This window comes from Ambystoma mexicanum, chromosome 2q, assembly GCF_040938575.1.
Source record: "Ambystoma mexicanum isolate Mex_15411 chromosome 2q, UKY_AmexF1_1, whole genome shotgun sequence".
NCBI lineage: Eukaryota > Metazoa > Chordata > Amphibia > Caudata > Ambystomatidae > Ambystoma > Ambystoma mexicanum.
The window spans coordinates 539440318-539466533 of record NC_090924.1 but is presented as its reverse complement, the minus strand read 5'-3'; the positions used below and the strand labels follow the sequence as shown (position 1 = coordinate 539466533).

The 26216-nt window shown below is 44.9% G+C and overlaps 1 protein-coding gene across 2 annotated transcripts in view; it reads left to right on the top strand.

Annotated features, from left to right (window-relative positions):
• DLEC1 (DLEC1 cilia and flagella associated protein) overlaps positions 1–26216 on the top strand; it is a 1790999-nt gene that overhangs the window by 1550636 nt on the left and 214147 nt on the right. For both annotated transcript variants that reach the window (XM_069647686.1, XM_069647685.1), the window contains exons 33-34: positions 21511–21605; positions 22067–22157. In XM_069647686.1, the coding sequence (XP_069503787.1) occupies positions 21511–21605; positions 22067–22157 (186 nt within the window). The remainder of the gene's footprint in view (positions 1–21510; positions 21606–22066; positions 22158–26216) is intronic.

The following is a 26216-nucleotide window of genomic DNA, read 5'->3' as shown; positions in this document are numbered from 1 at the left end:
AATGTTGCGCATTGTTGTAAGCTATTTCGGCTTATGGTAACAACTCAGTCCAGTTATCTTGTGTAGCGGAAACAAAACATCTGAGGTATTGTTCCAATGTTTGATTTAATCTTTCGGTTTGGCCATTGGCCTGTGGATGGTAACCTGAGGTAAGATTCCGGTGTATGCCTAAGGCTTGGCATAGATTCTTCCAAAAGGTTGAAATGTATTGTGGCCCTCTGTCAGAGACAATGTTCTTAGGTAAACCATGTAAGCGGAAAATTGTATGTAGGAAGCAGGATGCCATTTGAGATGCCGTAGGAAGCTTCACCATGGGTATGAAATGTGCCATCTTAGTTAAAGAATCAATGGTCACCATAATCGTGGTGTTGCGGTTGGAAGGAGGCAACCACTATAAAGTCAGTCGAAATCCTTTCCCAAGGTTGATTAGGAAGGGGAGGTTGAACTAACTTTCCAATCGGAAGTCTTCTGGGTACCTTTTCCTGAAGACAAACAGGACATGCAGTGACGTAGTCTCTGACGTCCGAAGCAACAGATGGCCACCAGAAGTGGCGGTTGACCAATTCGAGGGTGTTGGCAATTCCACTATGTCCTGCAGTCTTATGGTCATGACACATGTACAATACTTGTTTCCTGAGGTTTTCGGTAGGCACATATAGCTCTGTATTGTGGTAGAACAACCCTTGTTCTTCCTGGAGATGGTATCTCTTGGTGTCTATTTCATTGACTCCCGAGAGCTGTTTGCGAATATCCTGAAGAAAAGTGGATATCAAAAAGATGAATGTAGCTTGAGGCAATAACTTCTGCGGTATGCAAGTTTCTTCTGTTTGTAGACTTCGGGATAAGGCGTCCGCCAATCGATTGTTAGTGCCAGGTATGTGAGTGATTATGAAGTCAAAGGAGGAAAAGAAATAGGCCCATCGGGCTTGGCGACTGTTTTGACATTGATAATTTTGGAGTACTTTCAGGTTGCTATGGTCAGTTCGGATGGTGATGGGATGTCTTGTTCCTATCAGCAAATGTCTCCATTCTTGGCATGCTTTTTTATGGCGAGTAATTCCTTTTCAAGTACAGTGTAGTTTTGTTCCGAGGGAAGTAAAGTCTTGGACATGTAGGCTATGGAGTGTTCGACGCCAGACAGGGATGCTTGTTTTAATACACCTCCAATTGCCGAATGCGAGGCATCGGTTTCGAGAATGAAAGGTCTTGTTTGATCTGGTAATCTAAGGATAGGTGCAGTGGAAAAGGCAGTCTTGAGCTTGTCAAAGGATTGTTGTGTTTCTGTAGTCCATGCATACCTTTTACCTTTTTGAAGAAGAGAGGTCAAAGGTTTGATGGTCTTTGAGAAGTTAGGGATATATTTTCGGTAAAAGTTTGAGAATCCCAAAAACCTTTGGACCTCTTTTACCCCTTGAGGAGCCTTCCATTGCTGTATGGCTGCTACTTTTTGTGGATCCATGGAAGCCCCTTCGGCAGAAAGGATAAAGCCCAAATAGGGGATATTGGTTTGGTGAAATGAACATTTCTCCAGCTTGGCAAATAAGTGGTTGTCTTGGAGACGGTGGAGGACTTCGGAAACATGACCCATGTGTTCTTGTAGATCCTTTGAGAATATCAATATGTCGTCTAAATAGACGATTAATGAATGGAGGAGTAGATCGGAGAACAAATGATCAATGAACCTCTGAAAGACAGAAGGAGCGTTAGCCAATCCAAATGGCATCACCCGATACTCGTAGTGGCCGAATGGCGTGCGGAAAGCGGTCTTCCACTCGTCTCTGCTCTTTATCCGAATCAAATGGTATGCACCACGTAAGTCTAGTTTAGAAAAGATTGAGGCTCCTCTTACTGCTTCTAGAATGTCTTGAATAAGAGGGAGGGGGTATCTGTCTCTATAGGTAACCTTATTTAATCCCCATTAGTCAATACAGGGTCGCAGTTCTTTACAATCCTTCTTTGGTATAAAGAATAATGAAGCTCCAGCTGGACTCTTGGATTCAGTGATCAAGCCGTTGCGTATATTGGTTTGTAAATATTCTCGTAAAGCCTCCTTCTCTGGGTTAGAAAGAGTATACATTCTTCCAAAAGGGATCTGTGCATCTGGCAATAGATCAATGGCGCAGTCGTCTCGTCTGTGGGGAGGCAACTCCTTGAATTCTTCGTTGGAAAACACACGATGGTATTCATGATAGATCTCCGGTAGCATGTTTAGATTCAACACTACAGAAGAGGAATTCTGCAGTGGTAATTGAGTTTGGGGGATGTGTACACCATTGTCAGAGTTAGGTAAGCACGTAGCAGTGCAGTATTCAGATCCTAAAAACATAGTTCCGGCCTTCCAGTTTATGTAGGGGTTATGTTTAGACAACCAAGGCATTCCTAGGATAATAGGATAATGAGCAGCTTTGATAAGGTCAAAGATCACCTCTTCTTTATGTGAGTTTATTTTCATGGTAAGGACCGATGTATTTTCTTTGATGAACCCTGAGGATAATGGTTCTCCATCAACTCCTTCGACAGGTGTAGCGGTGGTCTTAGATAGATGAGGGATCTTATGTCTGTAGGCCCAATCAATATCCATAAAAAGACCCGCTGCTCCACAGTCCACCAGAGCCGATACCCTTTCGATCACAGAGTCTTGAAATTGAATGGTTAATGGTACCACTACCATTTGAGGGGCGTTTTTGACGCAGTTGAGGGAACTCTTCAAAATGGACCCATTCACGGTTCCCTTTATGAACGGGTGGCGGCGTTTCCCGATCGCCGTGGAGGTATCAGGTTACAGTCCTTAAGCACATGTTTGTTGGATCCGCAGTACATGCACAATCCCAGAGTACGTCTCCTGTTCCTTTCCTCAATGGTGAGAGGGCCTCGGGTGGTGCCTACTTGCATAGGTTCATCTTCGGCTACTCGGGATGTCTTAATTGTTTCACTTCTAAAAGAAGTTGGTATCCCTTTTTCCTTTCCTTTCCTCTTTTCCCAATTTCGTTCTTGGATGCGATAATCCATTTGGAGGACAAGGGTGATCATCTCAGCAAGATTATGTGGGCGGGGAACACGAGATAATTCGTCCTTTAATTCCTCATTGACATTCCTTCTGAATATGGTCAAAAGGGCATCATTGGACCATGCTGTCTCATTAGCCAAGTGTTTAAATCGTGTTATAAAAGACATTAATTCCATGGTTCCTTGCTTTAAATCAAGAAGGTCCTCCTGAGCTGTAACCACTAACTCCCTGCGACCAAACATGGCCTGTAGACTATTAAGGAACCCAGGCAACGAGTCTAAGAGTTGGTTATTAGTGGTCACTAATGGAGTAGCCCATGCCAGAGCACTGCCCGAGAGGTTAGATATGATGAAACTAACCTTGGACCGTTCAGTAGGGAAAAACACTGGTTTGAGCGTAAACTGTACAATGCAAGAATCTATGAATTCTTTAAGCTTCCTAGGGTTACCTTCGTACTTCCCCATAGGTAAAGGTCCGGGCGGTAATTCAGTCCTGGAGTGCACCATTTGGCGAAGCAGGGTGTTTTCGTTTCGTAATCCCTGTACTTCGATATTCAAAGCCTGCACGGCATCCATCAGCTGCTGGACTTGTTGATCCATGCTTCCTTCTTTTATCTTTTTTGGGCGTTGCTATCTCTTATAACCTCTGTGATCCGATGGGGTACTCACGGCTCTTCGGGTTACGATAGATGTGGAGAGGTAAGAGGCGTCCCCCCAGAGGCCAGATAATCTGTGCTCTGTGCTCCCAGGGGGCCGTCCCCTGGGAAACCCTCTTGGGGAAGAAAACCCAGATCCTGCAGGGCTTGTGTAGAATGGAGCTCCCAGTTCGTCGTGGCAGGTAGAATAAAGGAGATTTTCCCTATTGAAGCCAACAGGGGGAAGAGGTACTGAAATAACAGTCGAAAATAAACAGTGAGTGCCCAGGAAAAAGGAGAAAGGAGGCGAAGGAGAATAAAGGAGAGAAAGAGCAGAGGACCGCTGGAACCAGGAAAAGAAGAGAGGTAAGTAAAGGCAAGAACGAGTGAAAGGAAGGAGTAGCAGAGCCGCGAACGGCTGCTAGTAACAGGAGCTGCCGGCCTAGGGGTACCGAAGCCAGAAGAAAGAAAAGGCTGTGAGCGGCAAAGACGTGAAGCAGAAGAAGAAACCGCAAGCGGCAGAAAATAATTAAGCCGCGGATGCGGAAAAGGAAGGCTGGAGCGTGGGAGTGCTCCGGAGGAGAAAAACTGGCAAAGGCAAGTTTTACGAGCGAGCAGCTACAAGGGAAAGCTGAAGAGCATAGTAGCAACGCAGTTTACCTGTAAGTTCCCGGTGTACAAGTACAAACAAATGGTGGAAAGAGAGGAAGGACTAAGGTGGAAGAAAAGACTAGACCTGCATTGTTAGTTGATAGAAACATTATCAAGGAGCCGCCATCTTGGATTCCACTGAGTGTATTGTGGTTGATGTAGCTTCCATTGTCGCCATAGGTTTCTACGCGTTCTTGTAACACATAGACAACTGAATGCCGCTGCAGTCGTCTCGCTGGACGCAGCGTAGGCATTTGATCACGTGGAGTGGGCCTTCCTGTTCTCATGCTTAGACAAAATGAGATTTGGCCAGGATTTCGAGCGCTGGGTACGGCTGTTCTACACAAATCCATCTGCAAGCGTACTTACAAATGGCCTTATTTCGGACCCATTCCGGCTTCATAGGGGTACCAGACAAGGTTGCTAGCTATCGTCATTGTTATTCATCTTATCGATGGAGCCATTGGCAGTGCTACTGCGAGCTGATGACAGCCTTCGAACGATAATTGGGAATGATCATGAAAATGTACTCTGGCTCTACGCAGATGATCTGCTGGTGGCCCTGCAGGATCCAGCACTTTGCATACCTCACCTAATGCAAGATAGCCAACAATTTTCCTCAGTCTCTGGTAATAAGGTGAATTAGGATAAGTCCTAAATCCTCCCAGTGAACAATATTTGCTTGCGACACACCTGTGCTCAATTCCAGTTCACCTGGTGTCCAGAAAGGATGAAATATCTGGGTATTTGGATAGGTCCAGAAGTGATAAAGTTGGCTAAAATGAATCTTACAATGATCTTACCGAAATGTAAATCAGACCTAGATAGGTGGGGACTCTTAAAACTATCCACATGGGGGAAGATCAATTGTATAAAAATGAAATTAGCACCACGGGTAAATTATATCTTATCAATGCTTCCCATCAAAGTACCAAGACTTCTTTTCAAGGAAATTGACAGGATCATGCAAAAGTTCATCTTGGATGGGAAGCCGCCAAGACTCGCATTGTGGAAAATGCAGCTCCCCTTAAAACAAGGGGGAATGAACGTACCAAACTTCACTGACTATCATCTGGCATTTACGCTAGACATTTATGCAAGGTCATCGAACCAGATGGGGACCAAGAAGTATAGCACGGGAGAGCAGTGCATTATCACAGTTGGATCCGAAGGCCCTACTGACAACCAGGAAAAGATCCTCTAAAGGGATAAATCCGTTGACTATTTTCTTGCAGGACTGCTGGCGAGATATATCTAAATGCATATGTACTCAGCCTTATTCCCTGATGCTTCAATCTGGCTCAACCCGGCTTTAAAATCACAGGGAAAAGTCCTATTTTGGCCTGGGTGGTTTCAAGCGGGATAAAATACATTAAAGATCTTATTGAAGGTGACAAATGGATATTGTTTGCACAATTGGGCTGCTCATTTAACATGACTGATTGCACTTGTGCAGAGTATAGAAAATTGAAGAACACTATTGCTGCAAGCGTAGACGTGTCGCAATTGGCAACTCAGAGTATAGCTTGGTCAGCTATGCAGACCTGCAAAAGTGCAGCTCATCCTGCTGCTACTATATATGGAATCTTAAAGGCTTGTCATAAAGGAGACCTGAGGTTGCTGACCATCTGGGATGAACTAGGGGAAGTTATTGATCGGAGTTGCTGGCAGCAATGCCGTGGTATTGCACGCCTAGTGAGTATTGACTGAGGCCTAAGAGCTTCGCTAAACAAGCTCCTTTTTAGGTCTTACTGGACGCCAGTACGATTATTTAAAAGACACCTTCTGGAGAACAAACTATGTTGGAAGTGCAAAAACCTAAGGGGCTCCCTCTGTCATTTGATCTGGTTCTGTCCAAAGACTAAGACATTTTGAGAGGTGGTCTGTGAAAGGATGGGTTTGATCGTGTGTTGTACAATCCCAATGACTGCCACTCTACTGGTACTGGGGAATGTCTAATAGAGGATGTTCCATTCAGCAAGAAAATCTGGCTTCTCCGAGCTTGCATGATTGCGAAAATAATAAGATCCTGGAAATCATCCAGCTCCTTTTGTATCGACGATTGGGTGGAGGAGCTACTCACCGTTTCCACCTGTGAAAGAGCTATCTACAAGCAAGCGGGAGACATTGTTAAGTTTTGGAACATATGGGGGAGCTTCCTTGATGTATATGGCTAATTTATATATAAACGTCTGTACAGTTCTATTTTCTGGTGACTCAATTGCCAAGGTTTCATGCTCTACTACATTCTTTTCTGTATGGACCGTTGATATCATAAACATAGAAATATATGATGTTTTTGTTGGTTCATGCTTTGTGCTGTTGATATTGCTTATGTTTCCGATCTATAACTTTCTAATGACTCTCCTTCTCCCTTTCCTTTTTCCTATTTTCTCTTTTTCCCTTATTATTGCAGTTGTCCAGTTGTATCGTTTAATCCATTTATGTTCCACTGTTGGATATTTGACTGGTTATTGTAATGTCTTATTTGAATATGTTGCAAAATAAAAATATTGAAAGGCAAAGAAACGCCTGCTCACATTAGATGCTGAACATTGCTTGTTTTCTTGTTATAATTCAGCAAAGATATAATCAAATTAATCTGTGGTCAGATTTTTAATGCAGATTTCACCCAGAGCAAAAACGGACACACTGTACATTTCACCGTCCAATGCATTTTGGATGTCAGTCTATCATCAGGGCAAACTGTACATATTGTTCCATAAACACATATTTAAAGAGAGTAATAATAACATACCATATCACACAGAGATACAACACAGAGATACAACACAAAGAAAAAAATAATAATTAACATCAGAGGAGATCACTTTGCAACTCCTATCCCTACTACACCCTAATATGAACATTATTACCTGTGCCCAAGTGTGTCACACTGCATCTAAAGTGAAAAAAGCAATGTATTAAAATATCTATTGCAGGAGAATAAAATTCAACAAAATGTATATGCTCAAAAACAGAGAAGAAAGAAATGTCAATAACCTGAAGCACTCTGCCTATCTTCTAATTAAATAAGGATAGTAACTTGTATCACCTATAGATACATGTTCACATAATCCTTGTTTCAGAAATCACACTCAATATGAGGGATTTGAAAACAAATGCATGAGGCTAGCTCAGAGGCAGCTTACCTATGATTTCTTTTAGCATCCTTATTAACTTATATGAACTGTGTTCTGTTCTTTACCTGTCTAGAGTATGCTTAAATACTCACAAACGCAGAGAACCGGATGGATGCATTAGTGCGGTTACATCACAAACAAGATGATGTCATACGCGCAAAGGCGTCGCCCCACGGTGACGTGTTGTTAGTAAACAAGAGTTTCACAAATAAAGCTCTGTAGTTAAATGCATAAAAATGTATATCACATAGAAATTAATTGCCACGTGGAATATACTTAGTGAAACAATTAGGGAAATGGAAGAGAACAGTGAGAGGAAGGTGGGAGCTGGCACGGGAAGAGTGGAATGCGTGGGGTAGAGAAGAGTGGGGAAAAAAAAGGATAAGTAAAGAAAAGATAGGGGATGGTGCTGAAGTGGAGACAGAGGTGGCTGGAAGTAAAGGTTGGTGCTGGGTGTGGGAAGAAAAGTTTATTTGCTGCAGGAGTCTGTTGAAGACGGTGCAGGGAGACATAGGAGCCAGAAAGGGAAGATGGCCTCAAGGAGAAGAAGCTGCAGTGTCATGAGGTGAGCACGGATGGGGAGAGTAGCAGTGGGGGAGTGAAGAGAACACGGAAATAATAAGGGATGGGGTGAGGGTCAAAAAGGTAGCATTGGGAGTGTTGCAGGAGGAAAGTGGGGACCTTTGGGGGGCAGGAGGTGACAAGAGGGAAGAAGAGTACAATTGATGGGATGGGGCAGTTGGTCAAAAGGGGCGCAGAGTATGACATTTAAGGTTACAAGTGCAAGTTTACCATAAGTGTAGATCTCTTGCGGAATGAGAGTTTCTAGATAACGCTTTCATCCAAGACAATACCATTTTGGGAAAGTACAAAGTATTAAGGTACCAGATCAATACAACTGTTGCAAAAATGACAGCAATACCAAGTTAGGGAAGTGGTCAATGATAAAATGAATTTTTGCAGTAGGGACAGTTAAGAGTAATGGGAATTGCCACGGAGGGGTGCTCAGGGGAGCATGGCAGATGGAAAAAATAGTGCATTTTAAACCTATAAGAGCAGGTCAGAGTGGTGGCACATTTCTGCACTTTTCTCCTGAGCGGGTTGGAGAATATGAAGGTATTTTCCGCAGCTATGCAGCATTTAAATAGTAGCAGGAATTAACATGGATGGGAGTGACAGACTCATGAGGTGTATATCTGAAACAATGCAGGGTCGCGCCTATGAGAGCTGGTCAGAGTTGTGGCACAGTTATGCAATCTTCACCCAAAGTTGTTAGAGCGCTAAAAGGCAGAAGTGGTACTTTACACCAAAAGGAAATGGCAGAGGAAGAGTGATATTGGGAGGGTGCAAATACAGAGGAAAGGATATGTTAAGTGGGAGGGCTCTGGCATTGGTACTAATTGAATTGGACAAGTATTTAATAGCAATACCTAGTGAGGGTAAAGATGGATAGTGGCATCGGCTGGCAAAGGGGGCAATAAGCTATGGCATGATGAGGATTAATGGAGATGTGCGCCAATTTGTGCAGGTGTGCGGGACGGCATTCAGGTATGTCCAGGATGGGGTATTGTAACTGATGAGGAGTTCTGGAGTTGTGTGCAGGTGGGCGTGGAGGCAGAAGGTATGCAAGACGGCACTGGGCATTGTGAGAAACCAGAGGGTGTCTCACCCGCTAGTCCCTGGGGATCTCTCTCTCAGGTGGTCAGGGCACAGCCATCGTCCTTGGATCCAGACCCTGGGGGTGGACCAGTGCTGGAGGATCACATGTGTGAGGGGTTTTCGGGGAGTGGGGATGAGGCAGCCGATGATGGTGAGACGCGGTATTCCCCCCGTTTCTTTTATCCAACCAGTCCTATTTTTTAGGATTCTCCGAGGTCCCAACTCCCCCACCCCCTTTTTACACAAACACTGGGCCTAGGTAGTGGGTGACTGAGAGTATCAACATTAACTTTCACACATCGTACTGGACATGTCCCACTAATCGGTCAGGCACTTGACTCTAGGTGCATACACCTGATACCAATTAGCTCTCCTTACACGAATAAAAGGCAGAACCCAAAGACACACTCTGAGCAAGGCGGAACACGAGTATAAGCAGGGCTTCCGGGATGAAGGCAAACCTATTGGAGCAGAGCAATGGACCAGGGGAGGAGAGCAGCGGATCGAGAACGCCAGGAGTTCCCTAGTGGAGGTCATTGCCTCTGGCAGGCTATGAAAGACACGTGGAGAAGGCCAGAACCCACAAGCAAAGACTGCATTGTGTTTCAAGGATGCCAGCGACCCTCCTGTGTGAACTGCAGAGTTGGGGAGGCGAGGCCAAGCCTGTGGCATTAACCTTGACTCGTAAATTGGGAATCGCAAAACCAAGATGGACACGCACACAGCCATTGAGTTGGCAAGCGACCTGAGAGACCGGTGTGTGTTAAAGTTTGAAGTAGCAACATTATGTCGCAAGTGAAGGCTGCACGCATGTGGATCAGACGCGAGGAAAGGCAGACCGCTGAATGAACTTTGAAGTTAAGACAGCTGCGAAATCAGCAATACTAGGTAACAGAATGGTCTGGCTAAAGGAAGTAGCCCGCGCAAAAAGTCTCTGTGAAAAGAACATTGTTTGAAGTGATAAAGCGAATGAATCGCAAAAGTGAAATAAAGAGGATTAATTCTTAGAGAAAGGGAGAGTGAAAGTTAAACCGTGAGCTTTTAGTCAAAGTGGTCCTGCGGTGGTGCACAAACATTTGAAAGACTTCGATATCCGAAAGTGGTCCGAGCCCGACTGAGGGAGATCCGAAGTATAATAAACTTGGGGAAGAGAGACCGCCTTGCAAGTTTGTGTTGAACTTTGTCGTGAGTGGGCTGAGCTCAAAAGAAGGGGACCTTAGTGAACTTTTTGGTTGAAATTTTATTTTAGAGGTCAGCAAAGGAGACTTTAACGTGGATGGCCAGGCGGGCCTTGATTCACGTTTTGGAACTGTTTATTGTGTTGAAAACCGAGCTAAAGTGTGCCATCCTGCCTAAAGGGACAGCCTTACTCTGTGAGGTCTAAGGGGAGGGGAGCTGGTTCAGCCACATTTATTCTTTTGAACACTGATCTTTCCTTTTGCATACATTTCTCCTTTTTATACTTTTTGTACAAGAGATAGGGCTGGCATTGGGTTTTGTTAGCAAAGGCCATTTTGATTTGAAGGACTCCACTAGGACTGCGTTATTTATTATTTGATGGTCGGTCAAGGCTAGTCCCATCTTAGATATAGGGCAAAGTAGGAGTTTTTCCAGCACCAACTATTCAATAGTGGTTTTACAAATTGGACCCATTGTGTCAGTGTCATACTTGTGATACCATGACTTCCCTACAGCATTGAGGGGGTAAGAGCTGTGGCATCCTGGTCAGTCCAACAAGAGGGGTGTTGGGATGGATTGCAATGTTGGGACAAGTGGAGCCAGTGCATGGGACGGCAACCGGTTATGCAGAAGGATGATAAGGTGGTACGCTTGGTGGTTCGGAGTGCAAACTAAGGTACATGGGCACCTGGTTTGGGAGGTGCAGTGGACGACTAGGGTATCTTGAGAGACAGCAGTGGGTGGCAACAATAATGTGACTGGGGGGCAACACAGAGGGGACTGCTATTAGCCAGAAACCTGTGCAGTTCCCTTAGGGACCAATGCAAAAAGTTTAAGACTACAGGTGGTAGCAGTAAACCCAATTGGTAGCAGTCTGTACCACCCAGATTTACCTGGTAGCTGTGGCTGAGCAGTCAGACTTCTCTCAAGAAGAGTTAGGCAGTATATAGAGTATACACATTAGGTACAAAAATACAGTAGCACAAGCAAACACTGACCAGAGCTTTGGTGTAAAAGTATATCATTATTTATTTAAAAACACACTTGTAAAAATACACTGGCACTAATATGTCAAGCAAGTTCAAACACAGTCACTAGAAATATATACACCTCTCTGATCAATTTTTCGACAAGTCTTCGGAAAAGAACACCACTTATTATCAACACAGAGGTGAGCGCTTAACCAAGATGGCACTCCGATAATTATTTAAAAAGGGAGTGAAAAGGCAGAAATAGGAAAACACAAAATACCAACACTTTTAAAGAACCACAGCAAGTCAAGAAAGGCAGGGTCCACTGTAGAGCAAAAAGTTCATAGGCCAGGCCCACTCTTGGAGAGAGCAAGGCGGAATGTGCCCAAGATCACACAGTTGAAGTACACTTTAAAAGTCTTTGCAGATAGTTCCAAAAGGAGTCAGATCAGTTCAGAAAAGTTAGTTAACAGGTCCGAGGTCACCCCAGCATAGAGAGTCAAGGATTTACGGGACACCTTGGACGGTCTGTTGCAAGGGAGACTAGGCGGGACACAGTACCTGAAATGGTGAGAAAGCTCCAGCGGGGGCAGTTGTTCCTGGCAGCGGGTGCAAGTCGGTGCTTTGTCCAGCTGAAGAGAAGATCTTGACATGGAGGAAAGCTGGAGGTCGTTGCACTGCCAGGGAAGAAACCAGCCGCAGAGTTTCCTGGTTAAAAGGTACTACCCTTTTATTCGCGGTAGTGATGAAGAGTGGCTATCCAGCCGCCGGGGTGCTTGACACGGGCGATTTGACCACGAGACGATCCAGGAAGGCGAAAAAAGGGCGAACTGGTTAACCCCACTCAAAGGAAGAAGACTCTCCTGGAAGAAGATCTTCTCTGTCGTTGGGAAGTGGTGAGTCGGTTCAGCAGGGCTCCACCGGTGGTGTCGTCGTTGCAGGTCGGCTCAGCTTCTCCCTCTTCGGATTCTTTAAGTCCTGTGGCGACTTCTGAAGTTCCAGTCCCCAAAGCCATGCTTTTATGCAGAAAACCCCCATTCATCAGTCCTACCTGTCACTCAAACATGCTAAGTGGTGAGCCGGGCGGCTCACCACTGGGCCAATCACACAAGAGTGCGACTTGAGTTGCCGAGTCAACTCAGTCCAGGGTGCCTATTCCCCCCTCCCACACATCCTGTAGACCCAGACAGAGTGGCACCACTTTTGGAGGCTTCTGTGCAGAAGCCCGCCAAATGTGGAACAAAGGGCTCGACTTGGGTTGGAGTTACAGAGGCGAACAAAAACGCCATTTTAAAACAGAGACCTGGCAAAAAAGACCCAACCGGGGAATAAATATAAAATAAATAACCCGGCAGTATCTTTAACATTGCACCAAAAAAGTGGTTAGTTTAAAATGAATGGGAAAATCCCATAGGAAATATTCCAGTGGAATATTTTGCGTGGTAACCACTGCCACCAGCCAGAAACTCGACAAGGGGGGACTGGACAGTGCCCCCTTGAAAAACAGACCCAGGGACAATCGAATTACCCCTACCAGTACTTCCACAATATGATGGTTTGTACTGGTTCTGTTCATAATTTAAGACTAGTAAAGTCAATGGTGACTTTACATGCCCTGGGAGACAGTAGTCAGTCCCAGGGTATGGAGTCTATGTTTGGGGGCCACTATGACACCCCTGTGTTACTGCACTGAGGGTGCTGTGTAACACACTTACCAAAAACACATGAAGCCCTGTGGTGTAAAAGACCCCATAGACCATAAAACACATTACAAAGTCAAAGGACATTCTCAAATCATGCCTAAGAGTGGGAGAAAAGAGTCTCACTCTTAGCAGGAGAAAAAAATAAACCCCAAAAATCCAGCAACGTTGCTGGGGGACTCACTAGGTTTGGGAAATTAGCCTTTACAGAGAATTCTCCCTAACATCTGCATGTACATGGTTGTGGTTAGGGATACAGAGCTGTCAGTGGGGGTTTGTTTAATTGGTGGTGTGGGCGGGAGCACTTTGTACAACGAACAAAGGTGTTTGTCACATAAGGTGGGTGTGCAGCCGGGTTTCCTCATTTCAATGTTTTTGGTCGGGTGTACTGGGTTCTGATCCCCCTGGGAGAAAAAGGGGATGCAGGCCACAGTGGGGCATACAGGGTTAGGGAGTTAGAGGTGGAAACTATGAGTTCTAGGTGGCCGTTGGAACTTCTGGGTAAGGATGTGGTAATGTATGATAAGACATACAACCTTTCACAAGAAGGGTGTTCCATATGAATGTCGGTACGTCTAGGGAATGCGCTGGGCTGGAGTTGCTGCTTGAAAGGTACAGCTGATGCCATGGGGGATACGTTTAGGGTCAGGGTGAAAGAGGCTAGGGGAAGTGTTAGGAAACATGGAGCTTATATTTCATATACAGGCAAGGTATATCTGGCAACGGAAGGGGATCGATAGAATGATGCAGGGATAAGAAGGAGGCATGACAGAGGATAGGAAAGTCATCTGAGGGGAAGTGGTTAGGGATGAGGGAGCAGGCGTTTTAGAGAATTGGGTAATGGAAGGGAGCTGGGGACTGAGATGAGGTGAGTGAGCCTGGTATGCATATTGTAGGTGGTGGTGGTATGTGGTTTTCACTGTTTCTTTCTGCTGGATATGTGAACATTTTCTGGTGAAGTGAGCAGACAGACCAGTGGGAAGGAGGGTGTTCAGCACCCAGTTGGGAGTTTGCTATGAAGATGTTTTGGTGAAGTGGTCAGGTTTGGTCGGGATCAGGTGAAACTAACGGCTCCAATGCTGTAGGGGATGCAAGAGGGGCATGGCGTTGCCTCAGCAATGTTAATACTGGTGTCAAAGAATGACCTAGTTAAGGAACGAGGGGTGACCTTCATTAAAAAGGACATTATGAGCTTTCTATAAAATTCTTTTTTTTTTCTTTGTGGTATTAAAACATGAGACATCAACAGGAGGACAAATAAAACTTGTACAATAAATACTGTTTATATGATCGTTTATGATATGATCGTTTATTTATATAGCGCCTATACACAATGTGTTTCAAAGCGCTTCAAGGCAAGGGAGGGAACAAGGGAAAATACAACCACATTCTTACAGGCCATGAACAGTAAGGATGTGAAATTAACTATCGTACTCGGCCTGACGACATTTCAGATAGTGCAAGAGCTAAGACATAGATGAGGAAGGGAGGGGGAGAGTGGGAAGGAAATGGAAACAGATAGGCGACTACTGTGCTAGGCCTGACGACATTTCTGGTAGAGCCAGAGAAAAACAAAAGGTGAGGGAGAGGGGTGCAGAAAGGGAGGGGAGGAACAAAACAAGCGACTATCATACTAGGCCTGACGACATTTCAGATAGTGCTGGAGGAGTGGTGGGGAGGAAAAAAACAGTAATGGGAGGGTGGAGGAAACAGACGAGGTTGCTATCATATTAGGTCCAGGGACAATTCTGATAGAGTAAGTGTATAGAAGAAAGTAAGGGGAGGAGATAGGAAAAGGGAGCAGGGAAAGGAGGAGAGAAAAGAGAGTAAGCAGTCAAAAAGAGTGGAGAAGCAAGAGTGGAGAGCGAATACAATTGCAGAAGTCAGTAGTACCAAATAATGTTGCAAGCCAGGATACAAGATGAAGATGGGAACAGTATGATTCAGGGCCACCATGAGTATAAGATGCAAAGGAAGTACAGCATGAGAGTTGAGAAAGAGTGACGCACCGTGAATAAATGAAGTCCATGAAAGTCAAATCCAGCATTGGCCACAAGACAGTGATGGTGAAGGAAGGCACCAGGTGGGCGGGGCTTGCTAAGTGGTGAAAAAGTGCAGCAGGCAGGAAGGTACCAGGTGGGCGGGGCTTAGGCCAGGTGACCTAGATCCACTTGCACCTGCTCCCCATCTGCAAAGGAAAAGAAGCTGGAGGGCTCCTTAAGTAGGGAAACAGAGCGGCGAGCAGGAAGACACCAGGTGGGCGTGGCTTGCTAAGTGGTGAAAAAGAGCGGGAAGCAGGAAGGCCTCAGGTGGGCGGGGCTTGCTAAGTGGTGAAAAAGAGCAGCAAGCAGGAAGGCACCAGTTGGGCGGGGCTTGCTAAGTGGTGAAAAAGAGCGGCAGGCAGTTCCAAGATGGCTGCTTTGTGTGTAGTCTCCCGTGGACCAGAATATTCAGTACTCTTGTCCGGCACTTTCAACACAGCTGTGGCGTGTTCTCTGGGTGCGAGCCAGGGATTTAATATCCACAGACGTGCCCTCTGTGCTGTCCTCTCGGAGCTGTGCGACAACTGTGCAGTGAAAGGGGGAGTGGGCGGGAATACGGCGGCCAGAACGGTGAGTTCCATTGACCCACTTGGGCATGACTGCGCCTGGGGGTGCCCGTGACTCCCTGTGCCCTGATCTGGGCTGCGGAGCGGAGTGGGAGACTAGTGACTCGACCACTGCCAGCGACCTCTCCGGCTTGCACTCTGCAGCACTGCGCTCGCCACCCGCAGCGAGGGCAAGTGGGAAGGCCGATGGCTGGAAGCCCTATATTATGATGGGAGGTGCTAACCACAGATTTTGAGGTTGTGAGCCTGCCGGCTTATTACGCGCACGTGGTGGGCCGCACACACTGCTGGACATGCAAACTGGTAATTTGAATACCCGCACAGCCATAATTCTACTGGGCGCTGCCATCAAGTAAAGGCAAGTTGCACACTGTTACTGGGAGCTGTTAAAGGTTGGCCCGCTCCCTGTTTAAGCTTGAACCCGGCCTGTGACACTTGCTGCTCCCAGTTACTGACTGTGATACGGCTGCTTATGAGAGATATTGGGGGCAGATTCCAACCATCCCTAACTGCATGCAGGACGGTCGGTATTAACCACCTGACTGGCCTCTTAACATACATCCTCACCTTCTGCTTTGCCAGAAGGTACTCCCATGGGGAAGGCTGGATCCCCTTTACCCACAATATAAAGGTTTGAACTGAGTACTATACAGTGGGCTCTACTTAGCTGCAGCTCTGTACCTGCTGTGTTGGGGTGATGGTGCCTGCCTCCAGAAACGTGGGACTGTCTGTTGCTAGTGCCCTATTGGCGGGGGTGTGTGTCCCGCTGAAATACTGCAGGGCCTCCACCTTTTCTCGTCCCATTTCTACTTACCGCTCATTGTGCCTGTGCTACTTGCTCTACATTGGCGGATGATCCCCCTTTTGGCAGGCGAGGGGGTTTAGGGGCGTCCCTTTCTTACAGATACAGCTGAAATACAGCCTGGGTCGTAATGACCAAAGGTACAGGAAGGAAACAAAGCTCTATCAATATGTTTGCCAAAGCTGCCCCGAAGGCGATGCCCACACCGGAGGACACGGAACCACTGGGCGATGCTTCTGAACCGTCTGAATCTTCGGAATTGCAACATATGATGACCTGCATGCAAGAGGGCTTTTCCGCTGTCCACAGCAAACTCAATGACATTACGGGTACGATTGGATCCATCAAGGCGGAGCTAAAACAAAACGACCTGAGGCTCAAATGAAGCTGAAAACAGGGACAAAATGTTGGAGGATAATGCTGGGCGAATGAAATCTGATGTGTCCGCTCTCACGCACGCTGTCATCAAGAAAAATGATGAGCTGGAATCCAGGTCTAGACAGAATAACTCTCCTGGGTGAGGGGTCTTCGGGGAGTGGGGCACCGGATGGTGAGACGCAGTATCCCCTTCCCTGTAACACCTTTACCCCATCCTACCCGGTGGGATATTTAGAAACGATACCCCCGCCCTTTTCAACACAAACACTTTCTCACTGACAGCCCGCTCTAAGGGAAAACAGACTAACACCCGAGCCGTGTACCTGGCACGTCCCACTACTATGGTCAGGCGAGGTCAGGCAATTATCGACAATCACCCACACCTGACTTCCATTAGACGTCCCCACACAGATAAAAGGCGGAGCATGAAAGCACACTATGAGCGAGGCAAAGCACACAAGGAAACAGTAGTTTCGAGACGGCAGCTGAGCAAGAGGGGAAAGCAGGCAAAACCAAAGGAAATTGCAAGGAGGGAAATTCCCTTGACCTTCTCAACAAGGAACCGTTACTTTCCTGAAACCTCGAGAGAAAGAGTAAGACCTGGAAACCAGACTGAAGAGTCCTGTATTGTGTGTCGGAGATACCCGGGGCCCTTCCGCATCAATAATCAAGGCGGGGAGAATCACCAGCCACTGTGGTACTCTACTTGGCTCCAAGAACAAAGCTGCTTCAGTGAAAGCACACAGCTGGTGAGTTCCGTAGACCAATACAAGACTGATCTGTGTTGAAGCCATGGTTGTAAGCAGCAACATTGTATAGCGAGCGCTGGAACGAACATTGTTAAAACGCGTGTGATAAAAGACGCAAGTGAAGTGAACTGCTGATGAGTGATTGATTGTTTGTATATTCATTTGTAGTGCGCACCAGACCTGAGGGTATCGGGGCGCAGGTTCAAGGATATTCACAGCTTAGGTAACAGAGATGCATATGTTATACATTACAGATGCATTCACGAGGTATGTAGAAAATGAGCAGGTATAAGTGCATTATACATTACAGATACATGTGCAAGGTAAACACAGATGGAGTGAGGTAGGGCAACGCTGAAAGTTGCAAGTTTGTGGGCAGAAGAGATTGCATGATTGAGATATACTGTGTTAGAACATAGTGGGTCCATTGTGATGGGCTGATAGCAGGATGTGCGTAAGGCTTTAGTGATCTTTTGATATGAGGCAGTTAACGCAATTGGATCTGAAATTCTGGTATGACTGATTTTGCAGATTGAGGGAGGCATAGAGTTCCAAAGCTGGGCCGGTTTGGCTAGAAAGCTGCTGCCTCCCACCTTAGATAGTTTAAAACTGGGGACGTGGAGGCAGTTGGTGTTGACTAGTCTGGAGGGTCTTAAAGAGGTCCTTCTATGGAATCTCTCTGATAGATAGCTGGGAGCGGCGTTATTCAATAATTTACGTGTGAGTGACTCGGTTTTTAGTTTGATTTTGTTGTTGGTGGATAGCCAATTGTGTTGTCGCCTAATCTACGAGATATGATCTCTCCTAGCAACACAGAGGGCCGCTCTAAGAGCATTATTTTGGAGAGTTTGATTAATTTTCCTGATAGCTTTATTGGAACCAATGTAGAGGGCATTGCAATAATAAATCCTGGACAGAATGAGGGCTCTGGCCAGGATGATACAACTGTTATTTGAAAGAAATGGTTTGCCGGTTCTGATAAGTTTACAAGTATATGCAGTAGTGGAAGCCAAGGTATTAACTTGTTTAGTAAAGGAGAGGGTTGAGTCGAGGTAAAAGCCTAGGGTTTTTTGATTGATTGAACTTTAAAGCAAACTACAATACCTTTGACAGAGTGTTCCGGCACTGCATGGGTGCTCAATCGAAGGTATCCAGCTGAGGAGTGACAAAGGTAGATGAATTTGATCCGAACCTGGAAGAGGGAGAACTTTTGAGAGTGAACAAATGAATGTGGATCAAAGTGGTCCTGCGACGGGTCAAAGAAAATCCTGCACACAGTCGGAAGTCTTTGATTTTGATGAAATAGAGAAAGTTTGGGAAAATATGTGAATTTGGTCCGAGCCCGGCAGAGGGAGACCAATTGAAGGTTTTGTGCTAAAGTGGGTCTGAGCCCGGCGGAAGGAGGGACGGGGGGTGAACAGTAAATCACCCCGAGAAGTTGTATAAGTGAAAATCCTAAGAAGAAAGTAACTTTAATGTTTGTTTGTCGCATCAGGCCCTCTAAAGTAAGAGACTTTGAATCGCAAAGAGACTTTGGCACAGAAGGCCCTGATACTGAGATTTTAAACTGCATCCTTATGCTAGAAAAGCCAGAGCGTGTGCTAAGCTTGAGTGTGCCACCTTGTCCTGTGCTGAAAACATGGGGAGGGGAAGCCAGTGGCTTGAATATACTGACATATCATTTCTTGAACACTTTTCTTTTGCATAACATTGTTTCCCACACTATTTGTATTTAGACATAAGGATTGGCAATGGGTTTAGAAGTATAGGCCCTTTTTATTTTGACAAGACACCACAAGGGCTGCGTTATTATCATATGAGGGTCGTAGCTTGCTCCCATCTTTAGATTTAGGTTTAGATGGGCATTTTTCAAACCCAATTGAAGTTCAATAAACACCCTTGAATTGTGATCACTTGTGTCTGTCTTACTGTTTGATGCATTCCTTACACTTATCAGATACTCTTACCTCCACCCTCCCTCCACTCACATCCCTCGGTTTTAGGGCATGTTTGATCCTCTCACACCTCCCTCTGGTCTTATCCAACCTCCTTTCTACTAGTCGTCCCCTGGTAAACCCTTTTAGCAATAGGGCTAGAAGGGTGTCTTCTAAACACTTTGACAATCTGTCCTCTGGTACGAGTCCTCCTTCTGGCTTGCCACAATACCTTTACCAAACACTACAATTTAGCTTCTCTTGCTGGTGAGGACGCTTGGGTGGGTAGGTCCTTTATGCAAATCTTTCTACTGTAGGTGCATTCATGTCTTCATTCCTCTATCGGGTTATCTGATTTGACAGCCTTTTATTAGATGAGTAATAAGTGGGAGGAATGTATCCATTACAACAGAAAATTACTTCGCTTCGGTAATGGTCCTTCTGATAGTTACGATTCCTCTCACAGATTGCTCATTGCCCACCTGCCTAGCCCGCTAAATCTGTTTTCATATTGATGAAAATTGAACAGAGTTTCTTTCGGGTGCACATGCTTCCACTTCCCTGTGTACTTACTAAGGCCTGAATGTTGAGAAAATTGACATCATTTTCTTTTTCTGCTCCCTTCATACCCATATTATCAGAAGTGTTGGGGGGACAATGTGAGCCAATGGCTATATTGGGACAATTGAGGGTGCCTTCTTCTCAATAAACCCATGGAGTCACCTTTGATGCAGGTGGGTCATTGATGGTTCCTTGAAGGTATCTCAAAAGGTCTGTTGCATTTGGGTATGTTGGCCTTGTAGAAGGTTAACATCCACTGCTCTTCCAAATCCCCTACCATGAGAACTGTACTTTTCAGGAATCCTGTATGTGTTTGTTACTAGCCTTCTTGTAGTTCCAGATTAGGTTGACAATGTTTAATGTTGGTTGGGCCGTTATTGTGAACCTCTGTTTTGTAGCTAGGTTAGCCAGGATACTGATATGGTCCTTGCCATTGGGCAATAAGCGCTGGTCCTCGGTAATATGAGTTTCTAGGTATGTTGTTTTTTATTTAATAATTGTATTGGACAGATTGATTTAATCTACAAGATTTGTGAAATTGTTTCGTTATTACAAATGATACTGTGTACTGTTTGAATTCTCGCAAATACTCATAAGTGTTTCGATGACTAAATTCGATAATTTAAGTTGACCCAATCTGCAAAATCTCAGTAAACATATTTCAGAGTTGAGTATTTTATAACCTGCAAATACCGTCTAATTTTGGTATATGCAGTGATTCAAATTGATGGTAGCTATTTAGCTTTTGCTTGTATCATAGAAAAGCTTCATTAGCACATTGCAATCAGGGGCTATTTGTTTACTACATATAACTATTCCAACTTGATATTAACTCTGCTTGAGAACATGGATAAATGAGCATTAGGATACATCTAGAAGACATTTTGAACATAATGGATCATATATAATGAACACATCTCGTGTGGAAGTTATCTTTGTATCACGCTATATACTAGCCCCTTGTCTCCCAAAGATAACTCCTCCTTACTGGGTGATGCCTGATAGCCAGTACCTTCTTATAGAGTACACACCAAGGAATCTAAAAATAATACTTGTAATATTTAATCAGAGGTTTCATAGACTGAAATCTGATATTGACCATGTGTCCCATTTCTTAGCAGCACATTATTTTAATTACAGTACATCAAGCATAAATACCATTTTGTTACTTGTCTGCTTTTAAAAGTAACATATGGCTGTCGTATAGTATGTTTGCATGCACAGAGAGACTTTCTACAATAATTTCTTATTAAAAGGTATATCCCATGTAAAGACTAACATGCTTATATATGGAGATGGCTTGTTGAAAATTCCAATGGAGTTGAATAGGAGTGAGAAGTGTGTCTATTTAATACACACGCACGCGCACGTGCGCAGCAAAAACCTAATGGATCAGAGCATTTATTGTGTTCCTTCATTGTTAATATTAGCATCATAGGTATAATTAGAGTTCAATTTAAGCAACAATATGGAGTCAAAACAAATACATTAGTTTACTTAATGAGCTCAACACATTTTAACAATTTCCTTGCAGGTAGCACAAAGGATCCCAGGAAAAGTAGAACGTGCCCAAGGATTTGCATTGGAGCCTATAAGACTGGACCTTCAAGGTTTTGTAAAACCAGCTCTGTGAGTAATGATGTCTGGACACTACGTGCCAGTCTCACAAATTACATTTGATTACATGTGTGCACTGCAATTGCATTTCATGATTGTCCAAGCAGAAAACTGCTACTCTGGTGATGCTGATGATCCTTGACTGATAGGGTACAATGAACAGGCTGTTATTTTTTGGTATAAATGTGCTATGAAGATGGATCATTGAGGGCTCCATCAAGCCAGCTTGGTGATAGTGCTGTGAAAAAGAATGGGGGAATAACAGAAAACACTATTGTTGGCAAATGTGATGGGTTTCTTTTGTGGAAAAACAGCATATTACTCACGTACATAGTTCAATAAATGGTTACTCTTTGATCTCATAATGCATTGTGGTCTGAACCACGTTTGAACGAACGAAGAAAACAATTGTGTTTAAGAATAGTTCCAAAAATGTGTATCGCTTGACAGTCTTGTATGGTATCTCCTTTTAGGTTAACCATTAACATGGAAGACGACGACGATGAAGGATTGGTATTTTATTCAGTAGCAAGTGATCTAATACCCAACGAACCCATGTGTGGAGTAAGTGTGAATCATATTTACTAGGTTTTAGCTCATAGTTATCTAGTCAATTTGTATTGTGTCAAGCATGGGTGACTGGATTTTCAGAGACTTAAATAGACACAAAGAAAAAAACAAGCATCTGATTCCTGTTACATTAATACCAACCTTTACTGCCTCACACACACCAGCAGTCTGAAAGGTAATGGGCTAATTGCAGATATTTTAACAATTTCCTTATTGTCATCAATGTCACATTATGCTGATTTAAAACCAACACAACCTTCTGAAAGGTTATAAAACTAATACCAGCCTATTAGTCAAGTGTGATTTGAGGGACTTGATTTCTAAGCAATGCAGCCTCTCAGTACATAAGCGTGGATTAACATTTTTTTCTACCTGTTTAATCTATAAAGTATGTTTGTTCTCATTTCTGTGAAGACTGGGGATGGGATGGAATGTGTTGAAAAATAGGTTTGGGTACGAATTCAGTTCCCACATGCTATCACTTAATTACTGATTTCAGCCTAGGTGATGTAGTGAAATAATGTATCAGAGCTGCAAAGAGTTGCAGTCTGGGCAGCACTATCCTTGACTTTGGAGCACCTGTGTTTTGGTCTGTTCTCACTTCTTATTGCTTAGAATGTGGGAACTGTTTATAATCCTCTTAAGTCAGCAGAGCGGCGCAGAGCTCCTAAGAGGTGCAGTCTGGGCAGCGCTATCTTTGACTTTGGAACACCTGTGTTTTGGTCTGTTCTCACTGCCTATTGTTTATACTCCTCATCAGTCCGTGCAGCGGCACGGAGCAGCGAAGAGGTGCAGTCCGGCCAGTCAGAGCAGTCTGGCAGTGTGCTGTGGGATCAGCACTTTTCATCCGGTAAGACTTTTGTCCGATTTCCAACAGTGTTAACAGGCGCAAGATAACTTACTTTCACTCGTACAAATACGACTTGCAGAGCGGCAAGTCGAGGCACCATGCAAAGTTAAATCAAGCGCCTATATCTGAAGAGGAACTTTTGGCGGTGGTCAATCTTCTGCTTCCAACTTCAACAGAGTTGATCAGATCTGCCCCTCCATCGTGCAAGGAAGCGGGAAACATTGGTAATGAGCTTTGCCCGGTATTGTCCGTTGCTGACATAACAAGCTGCAACCTCACCAAAGCGGCAATTAAAGCCTTTTCCGACAGGTACCTGAGGAAAATGACAGAATTTTTCCCGATTAAGAATCAGGCGGTGTCAAAAGTCTTGAAAGGGCTGGCGTTTACACAGTGACCCCAAATTGGTTCTCAGGAGCTGACTAAGCAGGTTGGACGCCCTTTAGGGAGGTAAAAGCCACAAAGGGGTCGGTACCTGCTCAGTTAACTCAATCTGGCATTCAGGTGACGATTGAGCAGTCGGGAAGCCCTTTGGCTCAGATAATTGATCCCACTTCACATAGCTGTCTTGACTCTCCTCCATACATGGGGCAACTTAATGTGCCAGATTTCGATTCTTCTCTTTCATCTATTGGCTCTACGTCTCCTACAGGGCCTTTGAGACATTTTTCTGTTACTCAGTCTAAGGAGCAACACAGTGGGCGTTCCTCAGCAGCACAGTCACTAGTGGAGATTAATCAAGTATTGTGTATTTTTGTTTCTCTTTATGAGGGACTAAAAGCAGAAGCCAGGGTGAATACTGTTCTGGAATCTCTACTTTCGAAATTTGACAATATTAAGTTACATGTTTCCGCAAAGGAATTTTTTTTTAAGTAGTCATTTATAAAAACATATTGTTAGTGTATCTCAACCAGCTACAATTTCATCAAAAATAGGTAGCGGGATAGCCTGTGAGCCTCTGCTAGTTCCTCAAGGATCCCACTTTTAGACCCGGTTTCAAAAGGAGCTCGATCAGAGCTATTGCAATCCGACAGTGCGGTTGAAATCAGCTTGGAGTCGGCCACTTCCTCAGAGCTGGTTGATAAACTTTGGGGGGAAAATATAATTACTTCTGGTTTGGTCATTTGCTCCACCATGACATGGTCCTCAACCATTCCTGACATTATTTGTGTTGAGGAGTCCTCCACCCAAGTGAGGGAGGTGAGATATAGTCACTTACCTGTATTAACCTCAAAGCTTCCAGAGGGGAGGCCACCACTGCAGTTGGTGGAAAAGAGGAGCCCATTGAGGAAAATACGGACAAATCAGCCGGCCGGGAAGATTACTAATTTACCTTATCGTCGCTTTTTTATATCTTTTTTTTAAGCGACCTGCACTGAAAGCGGAATAAGCGCCAAACAACGTCATCTGGAGTGCTGTCCAGTCGGATTTGGTTTTTGTTGGTCAATCTACCACCAACCATTCTATTCCGACAGGTTTGAAGGTGACTAAACAGCTGGCCTGGGTTACTGAGTTAGCCACTTCATGCTCTCTAGCATTGATTCATGGAAGTGTTTTCAAATGGCGCAATCCCATAGGAAAACGTTCTGTGAATCAGGCCCCCTGACACAGCAGCGGGCACTGAGTAACCCTAATAGTTTTCAGTCTGCTTCTGAAAATGGGGTTGGCCAAACCCAGTGCTTTGTGGAACGACTGGAGAAGTCTACCACAAGGTCAAATTTTGTTGGTGTTGATTTATCTAAGCGACGTCCCTTGAGCCCAGGAACATTATCGACCTTGCATAACCATGCTAAGGGCTATTTACAGGAGATTAAGGAGCTGCTTTTTTCATTCAGGCTGTTGTAAGAATGTGTTCTTCTGGAGAACAGATGTCTGATCCTCAATCGCTCTAACATTCTTCGTTTACTCTTGGAGGTACATAGCTTGTTGGGTATCTCCACAAGTGACCTTCAGTGAGTAGATCTTGCTGATCTATATAGGTCGGATAGGTCAGTGATCTACTTTAAATCTAAATCAGTCCACAATATTTTATTGCAAGAGCGTGAATCCTTTCAGGCATTTGATTTTGATCCGTCCCCCCTATGTTGAGAAGTCAATGGGCCTCATTAGGAGTTTGCCTGTCTGGAACAAGGGTGCCGGTAGGATCACTGGCACCCGTTTTTCCGGATCTGCAAACTCTGTGTCCGTCTGCCATGGTCGATGTGCCCGACAGGTCTGACCCTGCCGGGCGCAGCGGCCACATTAGGAAGACTCTTCATGGGAGCACTGGCACCGTTGCTCCTTTGTCCCCACTCCCATAGGACTCTATGGGAATGGGGACTAACAATTTGCTGGCGCCTGACTTCCCAGGCTGCCGGACTCTTAATGGGGTGGTGGCACCGGGAAGTCAGGTGCCGGTAAATTATTATGGGTCTGTCGGCAACCCGCCGGTAGCACCGGCAGGGTTACCACCAGATCCATAATGAGGCCCAATATCTGCTTTTGTAACCAAGGGGCTTGAGAGTGGGAAAATGCCTGGGAAAGAAATTCAAGCCTTACAGTACAAGTTGAAGGTTTCAGAGGAAACTGGAGATTGGTCCTGGTTGCTGAGTGCGACGAATCGCAACTAAGGATCAACCTCCAGTTTCTTTATTGGAGAGGAAGTGCCATTCTCTGTTTTCTCTTGGAACACTCGAGGCCACACACATTTGTTCAACAGCCCTTCAGTAGGTCTCGGATTTGGGTCCAAATGATTATCTGTCTACAGGAAACCTGGCTACAAGATCTTCCCTCGATTGATGGTTTTGTGGTGATCTTTCAGGCTGCCAGATGAGGCGACATGGGTCGCCCGTTGGGGGTCTTATAACCCTTGTAAAAGTGGGGAAGGATTTTTTAGTTCAATCTTTTACGGATTCCTACATTGGTGTTCTACTAACACATATCCAGATCTCTGGAAGTCCTACCATTGAGATTGTAGTCATTCATTTGTATTGGCATGAGGGTATGTTTGGATTGACTGCTATATTGGAATTCCTTGCAGGATCCATTAATGACTGGTGCAAATTATACTTGGGTGGTCAAGTCATTGTTCTGGGTGACCTGAACTCAGCTTGCACGAAGGTGAGCTCTCGTGATGTCCAGGATTCCTTTAGTGTTGGGACCTCTTATAAGTTCTGTAATGGGAGGTTATGGCTGGGCACTTTGGAGGGGTTGTGTTTGTTTGCATT